The 14,384-nt window shown below is 41.2% G+C and overlaps 1 protein-coding gene across 1 annotated transcript in view; it reads left to right on the top strand.

Moving 5' to 3' along the window:
* The window catches only part of LOC139559487 (E3 ubiquitin-protein ligase rnf213-alpha-like), a 60,265-nt gene extending 46,331 nt beyond the window's left edge, over positions 1 to 13,934 (top strand). Inside the window, exons 53-67 of the mRNA XM_071375524.1 lie at positions 146 to 180; positions 275 to 378; positions 835 to 991; positions 4,114 to 4,288; positions 4,612 to 4,706; positions 4,821 to 5,069; positions 5,266 to 5,395; positions 5,525 to 5,605; positions 5,859 to 6,039; positions 6,577 to 6,778; positions 6,927 to 7,004; positions 7,118 to 7,315; positions 7,706 to 7,798; positions 8,080 to 8,258; positions 13,070 to 13,934. Of these exons, the coding sequence (XP_071231625.1) occupies positions 146 to 180; positions 275 to 378; positions 835 to 991; positions 4,114 to 4,288; positions 4,612 to 4,706; positions 4,821 to 5,069; positions 5,266 to 5,395; positions 5,525 to 5,605; positions 5,859 to 6,039; positions 6,577 to 6,778; positions 6,927 to 7,004; positions 7,118 to 7,315; positions 7,706 to 7,798; positions 8,080 to 8,258; positions 13,070 to 13,220 (2,108 nt within the window). The 3' untranslated portion in view covers positions 13,221 to 13,934. The remainder of the gene's footprint in view (positions 1 to 145; positions 181 to 274; positions 379 to 834; positions 992 to 4,113; positions 4,289 to 4,611; positions 4,707 to 4,820; positions 5,070 to 5,265; positions 5,396 to 5,524; positions 5,606 to 5,858; positions 6,040 to 6,576; positions 6,779 to 6,926; positions 7,005 to 7,117; positions 7,316 to 7,705; positions 7,799 to 8,079; positions 8,259 to 13,069) is intronic.
* Positions 13,935 to 14,384: the final 450 nt, after the last annotated feature.

The following is a 14,384-nucleotide window of genomic DNA, read 5'->3' as shown; positions in this document are numbered from 1 at the left end:
GCTACCGGAAGCATATAGACAGTAACTGTGTTATGGATATCTACTGTTGGAAATGGATTGTTATTTTCAGATTCAGCTAATATAATTTTAGGTCAAAAACAATGACATTTCTGTATAAGCTCAGTTTTGACTCAAATCTCAACAGCTTGTCCGAATGGTCACCCCTGTGTTGTGGATAAGGTAAGCAAAGTTCTTCATGTAAAATTACGTTAGTTTAATATTTTATGTTCATTAGCTAAGCAAACAGCCAACTGATTTACCCACTCTATTGCAGTGTGGTCAACCCACCCATAAGGCAAAATGTCTAGAGTGTGGGGCGGAGATTGGAGGGGAGAACCATGTTCCCTTGACTGGTTTCCAGAAGATGGAGCTACAGCAGTAAGTCAGCTCTCTAAGGGCCCAACATTGATATTACTGACAAAGCATCAGAGTAGGAGTGCTGATCTAAGATCAGTTTGGCCTTTAAAATTAAACTAAAGTATATGGACAGGAGGGACCTGATCCTAGATCAGCACTCCCACACTCTTAGAAAAAGGGTTCTTCATCTAGCCCCATAGGATAACTCTTTGAAGAACCCTTTATGGTTCCAGGTAGAACCCTTTTGGTTCCATGTACAACTCTTTCCACAGAGGGTTCTAAAGGGAACCCCAAAGGGTTCTGTCTGGAACCAAAACGGGTTCTACCTGGAACAACAACAAAAAGGTTATTCAAAGGGTTCTCCTATGAAGACAAGAACCCTTTTGGAACTCTTTTTTTCTAAGAGTGTTTTCTGATACGTTTGATACATGGCTCCAGATCACATGTCATGACTAATAACTGAACGTGTCCTCTTAGGGGAGATCTCACAAGGACTGGCCACATCCTGGGAGACCCTCAGAGGAGGGACAACCCAGACACCCTGGACACCAAAAACATGTCCCTCACCCCCTTCATCCTGGTCAGACTGCTCACCCACCTGGGCATGCTGAGAGGGGCCTCAGAGCAGCCACAGGTAGGCCATCTTGTCTGCCAAAGGCTGCCAACTCTTTCTAGCTTAATGGGTCCAGTGTGTGAAAGAACAGTGCCTTAACTAAGTAGGGAGTCCACCCACGCTGCCCAGAGTGATTGCTTTGGTGATGAAATTCCACTTCCTTGTATTATAAAATACATTTTACCAATAGAAATATGATAATTCATGTTATTAATTGTTCAGTGGGTTCTTTCTTGAACTTATCATCAACATTAAAGTCGGATTTCATAACATTATAAATCTGATTTATCGAGCTCTGCAGGTTTCTAGTAATAACTTTTGAGGATTTTATATTTTTGGGGTATTCGCCTTCAAAGTTGTTTCTGCAGGTCGCTAAAAGCAAAATTTGCATGACGAGCTGAATTAAATGTAAAAGGCTTTGAAAATAAAAAGCTTGGTATACGCTCAGTGCTCAGTTGACATTTCAGAGATACGCTTGTTTTTGTGAGAAATATTTGAAAAAGAACATTAAATAATTTGTCTCAAAATCGATATCTATCTTACCTCACAATTTTTTAATGTCCTGTGGGTTCGAGAAGAAAGAACGAGTTCAACAGGAAAGTGAGCCTGTCAGGCTTAATTCTTGCACAGAATCCAGCCCAGCTGACACAATACAATGTTCAACATTTCTGACCACTTTTTTTCTCTCTGGACCCATTTGATTTAGTCCCCCTAATTCTGGCCTTCCAACAAGGGTAAAAACTCCATTAACTTCTTAACAGATTGTGATCGAGACATGAGGTTTGGACCACTGGTTTTCTTAGAGGAGTATCTATACCAGAGCATGAAAGGGAGGACCATCTTCTTCAGTGAATTCCATAAAAATAGTGAAACATTAAAAAAGTTATCCTTTAGATAAAACTATACTAAATATTTTTACGTCTCCAAATAATTTATTAAAACACACTGTTTTGCAATGAAGGTCTACAGTAGCCTCAACAGCACTCTGTAGGGTAGCACCATGGTGTAGCCGGAGGACAGGTATTTTCCATCCTCCTCTGGATACATTGACTACAATATAAAAACTAGGAGGCGCACCGTTCTCACCTCCTTCCATAGATTTACACGGTAATTATGGCAACTTCCGGAGGACATCCTCCAACCTATCAGAGCTCTTGCAGCATGAACTGTCTACCCAATCAAAGGATCAGAAAATGAATCTCGTACTGAAAGCATAAGCTACAGCTAGCTAGCACTGCAGTGCGTAAAATGTGGTGAGTAGTTGACTCAAAGAGTGATAAAGAGAATAGTTGAACAGTTTTGAACAAATTCATTTCTTAAAAAATGAAGGAGATAGAGAGATTTCGTTGTATTTTTTTCTTCCAATTACTTAGCTAGCTAGTTTAGCCTACTCAAACACCCGGCTCAAACTTTTCCAAGTCAAGGTAAGCTTTTGGTTTTATATATGTATTGCCACCAGGGCCCGCCGGTGTAACTGCTAAACTGCTTGCTGACTGTACACTGTACAGCAAGATTGTAGCGGGTTTACTAACGCGTTAGTTCTCGTAGCTATGTTGACTATGACGTTAGCTAATATGGTGACAACGATGTAGGCTGTGTTTAGCAGTTAGGATATGAAGGTTTGGCTTGTAAAGGTCCCAGACAGCTGATGTGTTGTGCACTGAAGTCCACAAGCGAAGGGAAAAGGTGAGAGGAGGAGAGTGCGTCGATGCGAGAAGGAATTATGCTGTTTGAATGTGGCTGCTATGTAAGTGAACTGTGTTTGCGTGTGATCAGGGGTGTATTCATTCAACAGATTCTGTTGAAAAACATTTCTTAAATGGAAGCATAAGGAACGAAATGGGGATAAACATACCTAAATTTGTCCAATAGAAACTCTTGTTTGCAAATGTTGGACTAATGATTACACTCTAGATTAGCTAGATGCAGGCAAGAGTGCAAGGTGGTATTGAATGTGTCACTGACTGTCACCTTCATTACTCAAATTGTTTCTCTCGACCTTTGCACCTACGCTGTAAAATTTCATTCATAGGCTAGGTTGTAGCAACCTCATGATGGGTATAGGGAAAATCGAGTATCATGTAGCAGCCTAAACCAATCGATGTTACATTGAACTGGGTGAATGGAAAACGAATGACATTCATCCAATACGCTGTAATAGAAATAAGGCCATGGTCATAAAAAAAAAATATCGTCCTCCTCATCTTGAACAGCACCGATCCTCACAATTAACATATTATTTTACCCGTTGGTCAAAATATGCGTTTTTGATTGGACAACCTACCTTAAGTAAATTGAAATTGTGTACCATTGTTTACTCAGTTATATAGCTCACAATAAGACCTGTGTAGATGTAGCATCAGTCAGCTTGTTAGTTTTATTTGACTAATTTCAAATGTTCTATTGTAATGAAATCCAAAGAAGTTTATAGAAGGCAGTATTTCACAATAATATTCTCCACGAAAGTCAGTATGAAGGTTTGCGCTCAGGCTAGAATGAAAGGTGGCTGGTACGTAGGAGAAAAAATATCTAGAGAGTTCAAAAGGTACTCGCACTTTAAAACCACAAAAAGGAAAGACCCAACGTGGCCGAGATGTACGATAATATACTTAATTAGTATTAAAGGACATTTATGCCACTTTTCAACCTCATCCATTATCTCCAGCACCTAACCAATGTATGCTAATATACTTAATTAGTATTAAAGGACATTTATGCCACGTTTAAACCTCATTCGTTATCTCCAGCACCTAACCAACATCTACAATATGTGAAAATAGCACAATTTCTATGATCTGTGGTTCAAAAGATAAGGAGGTCCTAAAATAATACTTCTCTGTGACATCACAGGGTAGGATTAAAAGTTTTTTTTTTAAAACAGTGATTTTCAAAACCTGCAACAAGTTTCTATCCAGAGCCGGTGTGTTTTCATGCTCTCCACGTCACCGCGAATCTCATAGTGTTTGAAAAAAAAAAAAACATTTTCTAAAACAGTGATTAACTTTTGATGATGTCATCGGGTAGAACTTTTTAACTAAAGGCTGAAGCGTATTCTCCTTTTTTTGGGGGTTTGTTTTTACAGCACCTTGCACTTTCACCCTCTTGTATTCTTTCCTGCAATAATCTCCCCGTTTTCTTTCTAGTTCATCCAGCAGATCATACAGCCTCCAGTCCAGGACGCCTGCGCATTTCTGATTTGTCACCTGCTGAAAGACATGGATCAGCTGACCAAAGCCCTGGGGAAGGGAACTGATGACACGGTCACCACCGTCCACCTGATAGTCAGATCCATTCTGGAACCACCACCGACCAATCACTGTAAGGACGTTCATTTCAAAGGGAATTGTTTGAGTTTGGCAGGTACTCACACTCAAGCCATAAAAAGGAGAAAAAAAACAAGACGGCCGGGATGTAAAATATACTTAATTTAAACCCATGCTGGAAAGAAAACACAAAGTGCCGTTGTAAAGTAACAAAATAGCTTTATTTTTATGTTTTAGTATATATTTTGTTCCTTTTTATGGCTTAAGTGCGAGTACCTGCTGAACTCTGCTGTTTACAATTATGAAAGCTATAAAAAAAAAAAGACTATATAGCACACTAGTAGCCCCATCATTGACTCGTCGTGTCTTTGTTTCTAGTGCCGGCTGACAATGATCCCCAACTCTCAACTAAAGAGGCCAGAAATACCTGGGAGACAACTGTTGCTACTGACATCATCACTCCTCAGTTGAAGGTGAATCTTTTTGGATAATATTTTCAGTTGGCTAGTACTGTACAGCGTGATTTAAAGATATTCTATTCCAGCTTTGACAAGGACAATGACAACCATTTGTGTGTGTCATCACAGAACCTTGACCAGCAGCTGAGGGAGGTGAACGCCACCATCAGAGACGACTCCCGTGTCTCCTCTAACTTCGTCATGAGGGTGACATTTGGGGACGAGTGTCCGTTGTCCTCCCTGCCTCAGGGCTCCCAGGTCCACTGTTCAGGGGTTTGGAGCTGCAGAGAGAGGGTGTCCCTACTCAGCCTCACCCACATCGTAGAGCAGAATGACGGAAAGGACAAGCTGCCATTACTCTGGAGGTTCCTACAGAAGGTAAACAGTCATGAAGTGTCTTTGGGTTTTTCGTAAACGCTCTGTAAGTATGTATTATTATTATTATGAAATATGTGCTCTTTCTTGCTATTGTATGTGGTAAAATGTCAACAGCATATTTTAATGGTTTCTTTGTGATTCTGGGACATTTTTAAATCACATGATCGGCTGCTTTATTCATTTGGTGATTTAACAGGAGGCGGAGTTTCGGCTGGTCAAGTTCCTTCCTGATATCCTGGCCCTACAGAAGAGTCTGGTGAACAAGTTCCAGAACTCATCAGACCTGATGGATGTCTCCATCAGAGAGTTCATCCAAAGACAGTCAGGTAACTGCATCGTAACAATCCATCCTTGGTACTATGCAACACAGTTACCAGCCGAGTTATTGACGATTTGCCCAATTTCATATAGATTTCCTTAAAAACTGTTCTCAATAAATGTTTATCTTCTAACAGGACCAATGAGAGTGTGGTACGAGAAGCGAGTCCAGATATTTCTGAACACATGGAACCTGCTCAGAGTATCTGTAGCCACCAGTGAGTTACCCTGTCCTCTATAAAACATGGCAGGTTGCCCTTATGACCAGAAGGAATAGTCAAAAACAAGAATATACTGTTTAGTGTGTGTTTTTAACAGCTCCTGTCTGTGAATAATGAACGTTGTCATTGTGTGTGTGTGTGTGTGTGTGTGTGTGTGTGTGTGTGTGTGTGTGTGTGTGTGTGTGTGTGTGTGTGTGTGTGTGTGTGTGTGTGTGTGTGTGTGTGTGTGTGTGTGTGTGTGTGTGTGCAGATGAGATAAAGATCCCAGAGGACTTCTGGAAGGAGGATTTGGACCTGGACAGTGACCTCCAGTACCTCCTGCCGCGGCGCCAGGGTCCAGGCTTGTGTTCCACGGCTCTGCTAAGCCACCTGGTGGCCCTTCACAATGAGCTTGTGCACTCTGTGGACCGCCACACTGGGGAAGACACCAGGTACACTAATGAAGAATGAGAGATAGTTCCACCGAACACTTACTTAAAGAGACATTTTTAAATGGCCATCTACTGTTATAATCTCCACCGGGCACAGCCAGAAGAGGACTGGCTACCCCTGAGAGCCTGGTTCCTCTCTAGGTTTCTTCCTAGGTTCCCGCATTTCTAGGGAGTTTTCCCCTAGCCAACGTGCTTCTACATCTGCATTGCTTGATGTTTTGGGTTTTAGGCTAGGTTTCTGTATAAGTACTACATCTGCTGATGTAAAAAGGGCTTTATAAATACATTTGATTTCAATTAGATTGTTTACTCAAAACGATATGTTAGGATTTTGTTCATTTGTTCAAATGACCATTTGTATCATCACCACAGTTTTCGCTCTGCACTGAAAAGTGCTTAATATTGAAAAATTGGGGATTGTATTAACAGTGGACTAATGATCAAAATATGGGAAGCAATTAATAAAGCAATGAACAGTATAAATGAAATAGGTTAAAGCCCATTGACTGAATAGGTGGTTACTTTCTGCATCGACAGCTACAAGGTGAGCCTGTCAGAGCTGACAGAGCTGCATGTGATCCGCTATGAGCTGGAGAAGGACCTGCTGCCCCTGGTGCTGTCTAACTGTCAGTACAGCCTGGAGCGTGGCAAGGAGACCCTGTCTGAGTACGACCTGCCCAAGATCCAGCAGCAGGTTCTTACCCGCTTCCTGCAGGGCAAGCCTCTCATCACACTGACTGTAAGTCCAGGGCTTGGTTCCATTTCAGTCCCTAGTCACTTTCTATAGTTTCCTACCCTTTCAGTGTTCACAGATCTGAGTGGAATATTGGACTATTAGTGGAAGGTAACATGGCACTCACTGACTGAACCAATGTGTTGACTTTCAGGGAATCCCCACTCTGGTCACCAGACACGAGAGAGATTATGACATCATTTTCAAAATGGTGAAAGGAAATGTGTCTCAGGCAAGTTGTTCTTCATCATCAAACTTGTTTCTGTTTATACTCTTAATATGGCATGTAATTATTCACTTCACTTTACAAAAAATATTAAAATATTAAAATGTTGTTTCTTCTAGGAGCATCTGCCATCCCTGACCCTCACAGCCCTGTCCAGGGATCTGCAGTCGTACAGTGAGGTGTGTGAAGCCCTGAAGGCTGTGGAGCTGGCTCTGGGCTTCCTGTCCATGACTGGGGGAGATTCCCAGATGCCCCTGGTCTGCTACCTGGAGAACATGCTGAAGATGGGCGAGCAGATGGACTCTAACATCCTAAAGGTGACACAGCCCCGCCACACCATTTATGATATTACATGAAACACATGACTTGGTTTGGTCAATATCAACTTAAACTGAGACTCGGCAACAGGATGATGTCACAAACAGCACTGCAGACATTGAGATGAACGTGATGCGATACTTCTCTCTCTCACAGTCACACAGAGTATCTGTGCATGTGCACGGCTGTGCGATTCACTCTGCTACAACGTGAACCAAAACAGCAGAGAGGTTTAGCCCTCGCACTTCAACGCTCTTAGTTGTTTAGAAATCAACCAGATATTGCTGTTTTTTTATTTATTTTCTGCATCGCTAATTCTACCTTAAATGCAAGTGGTGAATTGTTTTCAATGTTCGTAACGTGTGTTCTATGCGGTCCCGTTTCTGTAGGCTCTGGGCAGGTGCAGTCTGAAGCACTGTGTGGCTCTGTGGCAGCTCCTCTCTTCCCTCAAATCAGAGAACATGCTGAAGAGTCTGAAGAGGGTAAGACACGTTCAGACCAACCAACGAGATACAGAACATGACACAATCATCCACAAAACATTACACAATCATCCACAAAACATGACACAATCATTCACAAAACATGACACAATCATCCACAAAACATGACACAATCATCCACAAAACAACGTGACTGTGTCAATTGTGTGAGCTCTTTCTGAGAGAGGGTTCAATGTTTTAAATTCAAACGTATTACATTGTAAAATGTTAAGTTAGTATTTGTACAGCTGAGAGAGTTTCCTCCCTCTCTCCTCTTCAAGGACCCTTTCTCTGGGGTGTCTGCAGAGTACCAGCAGCCTCTGGAGGAGGAACAGAAGAGACTGCTCCAAGGATTCATCTCCAAGGGTCACGTTGACACCTGGCTGCTGGAGATGCACGAGTTCCTCCTGCTGAATCTGGGGAAACCACATGTCTCAGACACCTACAAACCAAACTGGAGGTGAGGTCAAATGGCAACCATGGAGGAACTCTGGGTCAAATCATAGGTTCCAAACCATGCAACGATATTCACTCATTCTAACTTTTTTAAGGGATAGTTCACTTATCTAGTTTGGCTTGTTTTGTGGCTAACATTTTTTCGAGTATGTAGCAATCATAGAAATAAGAATGAACAGAACGGACTTGGAAGCTTTAACCCTGGCAATTGATTGGTAAACTCATGGGTACACTTGCAATGGCTGCCTGGTATTGTGATGCAATAATTTGTGTATTTTGGAATGTTCTATCAAATGATGCTAACTGATGTGGCTCATGCAATGGAATGTATTTTTTGTAATTTAAGCAATAAGGCACAAGTGGCCGTGCTGTATCATGAATACAGTCACGGGTAAATGGCGGCGTTCGACCCGGCGCGATAAATCAAATCAAATGTATTTATAAAGCCCTTCTTACATTAGCTGATATCTCAAAGTGCTGTACAGAAACCCAGCCTAAAACCCCAAACAGCAAGCAATGCAGGTGTAGAAGCACGGTGGCTAGGAAAAACTCCCTAGAAAGGCAAGAACCTAGGAAGAAACCTAGAGAGGAACCAGGCAATGAGGGGTGGCCAGTCCTCTTCTGGCTGTGCCGAGTGGAGATTATAACAGAACATGGCCAAGATGTTCAAATGTTCATAGATGACCAGCTGGGTCAAATAATAATAATCATAGTGGTTGTAGAGGGTGCAACAGGTCAGCACCTCAGGAGTAAATGTCAGTTGACTTTTCATAGCCGATCATTCAGAGTATCTCTACCGCTCCTGCTGTCTCTAGAGAGTTGAAAACAGCAGGTCTGGGACAGGTAGCATGTCCGGTGAACAGGTCAGGGTTCCATAGCCGCAGGCAGAACAGTTGAAACTGGAGCAGCAGCACGGGCAGGTGGACTGGGGACAGGAAGGAGTCATCAGGCCAGGTAGTCCTGAGGCATGGTCCTAGGGCTCAGGTCCTCCGAGAGAGAGAAAGAAGGAAAGAAAGAGAGAATCAGAGCGAGTATACTTAATTCACACAGGACACCGGATAAGACAGGAAAAATACTCCAGATATAACAGACTGACCCTAGCCCCCGACACATAAACTACTGCAGCATAAATACTGAAGGCTGAGACAGGAGGGATTGGGAGACACTGTAGCCCCATCCGACGATACCCCTGGACAGGGCCAAACAGGCAGGATATAACCCCACCCACTTTGACAAAGCACAGCCCCCACACCACTAGAAAGATATTTTCAACCACCAACTTACCATCCTGAGATAAGACCGAGTATAGCCCGCAAATATCTCAGCCACGGCACGATAGCTCTTATAAAACTGTGACCATCATATTCAAATAACAATGAATTACATATTTTCATACATTTTATTTTGAAAGGTCAAGTCATACAATTTCATTCTTTCACCAGAAGATAAAGTCCGGACAAAAATCTGGTTGTTAGTTATTTTAGCCATGTTGCTACAGACTCGCGTCTGTAGCAACATGGCTAAAATCACTAACAACCAGTCGTTAATTGGTGGCAACATGGCTAAAATAACTAACAACCAGTCGTTAATTATTTTTTGCGTAGTTGCTATACAAAAGGACTGGTCGTCCGTTCTAAACAAAATGGTTGCTATGCAGGCTGGACAACGTTCTTGTCGCTAGCTAGCTATGTATGGTACTACAGAGATCAAAACATTGTTTCCGAGGTTGGACAGGCAGACAGTGAGGCTTATATTAATCCCTAAGGGAGTCTATTGACGCACCGGTGCATCAATCTAAGTAACATAATAAAAAATATCCCCATCAAAATTCCTCAGTTTAAGCTTGAGATACCTGATTTGCATGGGCTGTGTCTCAATCCACTGTATCCACCTATGTCGGCCTTCCGCTTCTGTAGTGGAAGGTGATCGAGATACAGCTGTGTTTGTCAGACCATGAGACATCCCGAAAATCGGTTTTCTCACGAAAACGTCTGTACGCTCTGAATGGTTATGACCACTCATTGAAAAGGGGAGATTCTCATGAACACGATGTTGTTTTCCGTTTAGCTCTACGACCCCCATAAGTGTCACAGGACTCGTCTCAAGGTAACCCATACAAACAAATGGAAGTAGTTTTGTGACGACAAAAATGTCCAACATTTTTTCAGAATTCCTGAGCTTTCTTATATATCCTATATATCTTAGACACTTCAAAATCTTATTCCTTTTTGGACTGTATTTTTTTAACATTTATGAATGTGTTATTCAATGCATTTCTATGGACTATAGTAGTAAAGGCCAATATTTGATTTTTAAAAATGTATTTCGATTTTCTTTTATACCTAAATGGGTCCTAAAACTAAAAATCAAACTGCTAAATAATCCATGGTATGACCGCCCCAACTGCTTAGACTTCTAGAGGTTAACTCCCGTTGTACCAAGCTAAATGCTAGGCAGGAAGTTGATAAATACAGGAGATGATTGGGACAGCAACATGAACAAGATATTTTTAAGGAGGCACAGTGATCATTTTCAGATGGAACTGTTAGCAGGCATAGGTGTGTCTGTGATGGCCAATACAGCACGGCTTGAAGCTGCTCGTCCACTCAGCATCCAGGATCCAAACGACCAGTTATTGTCAGTTGAGTTGACTCAATAAATCACAGAACAGATTGAAGGGCACACTTACTGCTTTTACTTCCTGTCATGGGTACACTCAAAATGGCTGCCAGTCCACCCATTATGGCATCATTGACTTAAAAAGGAGACACCCTTTCTGTTCATTCTTATTTCAAATGTCTATGGTAGCAATGCTAGTAGAAACGGCTTGCGTCTGTTAGCACAAAGACACCAGCTAAATAACTTTTTTTATTTTGAAGGAAGCTACAGCACCCTGGGAAAGTTGAAAATAAGTTAAAACTTCCAAAAATGAACTTTCACTCATTTTCTAAAAAAGGGGAAAAGTATAATTATTAACTTCCAAAAATGAACTTTCACTAATTTTATAAAAAAGGGGAAAAGTATAATTATTTTGTGCATGTATGCATTAGTCTAATTAATGGGCCTAAGCCCTAAACAATATAGTGCTTTTCAACCGTTCGCTGCCCGCACCCGCCCGCCCCCGAATAGCATCACTACTCTGGACGGTTCTGATAGAATATGTGGACAACTACAAATACCTAGGTGTCTGGCTAGACGGTAAACTCTCCTTCCAGACTCATATCAAACATCTCCAATCCAAAATCAAATCTAAAATCGGCTTTCTATTTTGCAACAAAGCCTCCTTCACTCTGCCGCCAAACTTACCCTAGTAAAACTGACTATCCTACCGATCCTCGACTTCGGCGATGTCATCTACAAAATAGCTTCCAATCAAATCAAAGTTTATTTGTCACGTGCGCCGAATACAACAGGTGTAGACCTTACAGTGAAATACTTAATACAACAGGTGTAGACCTTACAGTGAAATGCTTACTTACAGGCTCTAACCAATGGTATGAAGAAAAAAAGGTTTGTGTGTGTGTAGGTAAGTAAAGAAATAAAACAAAAGTAAAAAGACATCTGAAAATAAGAGTAGCAAGGCTATATACAGACACCGGTTAGTCAGGCTTATTGAGGTAGTATGTACATATGGGTATGGTTAAAGTGACTATGCATATATGATGAACAGAGAGTAGCAGTAGCGTAAAAAGAGGGGTTGGCGGGTGGCGGGACACAATGCAGATAGCCCGGTTAGCCAATGAGCGGGAGCACAGGTTGGTCGGGCCAATTGAGGTAGTATGTACATGAATGTATAGTTAAAGTGACTATGCATATATGATAAACAGAGAGTAGCAGCAGCGTAAAAAAAGGGGTTGGGGGGCACACAATGCAAATAGTTCGGGTAACCATTTGGTTACCTGTTCAGGGGTCTTATGGCTTGGGGGTAAAAACTGTTCCAATACTCTACTTAGCAAATTGGATGTAGTCTCTCACAGTGCCATCCGTTTTGTTATCAAAGCCCCTTATACCACCCACCACTGCGACCTGTATGCTCTAGTCGGTTGGCCCTCGCTACATATTCGTCGCCAGACCCACTGGCACCAGGTCATCTATAAGTCTATGCTAGGTAAAGCTCCGCCTTATCTCAGTTCACTGGTCACGATGGCAACACCCAACCGTAGCACGCGCTCCAGCAGGTATATCTCACTGGTCATCCCCAAAGCCAACACCCCCTTTGGCCGCCTTTCCTTCCAGTTCTCTGCTGCCAGTGACTGGAACGAATTGCAAAAATCACTGAAGCTGGAGCTTACATTTCCCTCACTAACTTTAAACATCAGCTATCAGAGCAGCTAACCGATCGCTGCAGCTGTACATAGTCCATCTGTAAAAAGCCCATCCAATCTACCTACCTCATCCCCCATATTGTTTTTATTTACTTTGCTGCTCTTTTGCACAACAGTATCACTACTTACACACCTTCATCTGCTCATCATCATCTGCTCATCTATCACTCCAGTGTTAATCTGCTAAATTGTAATTACTTTGCTACTATGGCCTATTTATTGCCTTACCACCTCATGCCATTTGCACACACTGTATATAGACTTTCTTTGTTTCTATTGTGTTATTGACTGAACGTTTGTTTATTCCATGTGTAACACTGTGTTGTTGTTTCTGTCGCACTGCTTTGCTTTATCTTGGCCAGGTTGCAGTTGTAAATGAGAACTTGTTCTCAACTAGCCTACCTGGTTAAATAAAGGTGAAATAAAATAAATAGTCTGAGGTCTGAAATCACAAGACTTTTCCTCTCTCTCTCTCAATCTACCTTGTTAGTGTCAAAGAGACGTTGGCTGGATACATGGACCGCAAAGAAGTAGAAGTCCTGCCTGACGTGGAGGCCTCCTTCCCAGACAAGATACTTCTCTCACAGATTGTAGAGACCTGGAAATTTACTGTGACTTCCCAACAGGAATGGATGATGTAATTAATCAACCGTCCATTTGAATGTAAATGGATACTATAAACAATCAGGGAAATGCTAGAGTAGATGACAGGAGTAGCCTCTCATAAACACCATTTGTTATTAGCCTTTAAGTGATAGCACAGTACAGTATGTGCCCCACTGACACTCCAGATGTAGACAGAGCATATTCAAATGGTAAATATGAAGAATCATGCCTTCCTCCATGCAAAAAAAACTGCTTTGAATGTGATTTTCCCTGACTGTTAGAAGTAATAGTTTTTAGTGAATCTTTTTTTTATGTTCATTTTTGGGGGAAATATAGTTTACTTTGAGATTTTATTCAAACTTTTCTATATTTTTTTTTGATGAAGTGTAAAATTGTTTATATTTTTTATATTTTTCTCGTTTTTACCTCGTTTTTTTAAAATAGGTTCGCAATCTTCAGACTGTTGTTATTTGGCGTTTCTTCCAAGATAATATATCCTGACACCATTGACTTTAGATCAGTTGGCGCTATGGGTCCATTTTGTCTAATTTGCAGCCTTGTTAGTGAAATGCATGACATTAGAATTGTATCTGGTTGAGAATTCAGTATAGCCCTCATCTCCCAAAAATATATAACTTTTTAGTTTTTTGTTCTGATTGAATATGAGTAGATTATTTGCTTTGTCTTAAGTCATTTGTCCAATCATGACATCCTGAATTAAAGGGGCTGGAGCCATCATCGCACTTTGAGATGCCATTATATCATGGCTGTCCTTCACTGTTTTCCACCACAAATGATGTGCCGTATCCTGCTAATATCAGAGAGAAAGCAATTCTAAGACTTGGTTAAAATGTAAAATCAAGTTCAAATGAAATAAATAATTTGCACTCATTTTTTATAGGGTTTTCACTTTGTTTTTAAAAGTGTAAGTTCATCAAATTTATGTTTGGGTCAAAATTAAGTTAATCTTAACTGAATGAACATTTACCCTTTTTAATGTAGTCAGTCCAGTTTAGATCATAAAAGCATATCATGGACACATTCATCCAAAAACACAATCAAGATTGCTTTCACTTTTGGGACGAATTTATTTATTTAAATTAACTGATTTCCTGATATGAACTGTAACTCTGTAAAATCTTTGCTTTCAGTATATTTAAAACTGAACCATTTCAAAGATTTTACAGAGTTACAGTTCA

The sequence above is a fragment of the Salvelinus alpinus genome, chromosome 30 (assembly GCF_045679555.1).
Source record: "Salvelinus alpinus chromosome 30, SLU_Salpinus.1, whole genome shotgun sequence".
NCBI classification, from domain to species: Eukaryota; Metazoa; Chordata; class Actinopteri; order Salmoniformes; family Salmonidae; genus Salvelinus; species Salvelinus alpinus.
Note: the sequence above shows the minus strand (reverse complement) of the source record. Positions and strands in the feature narration are given on the sequence as shown.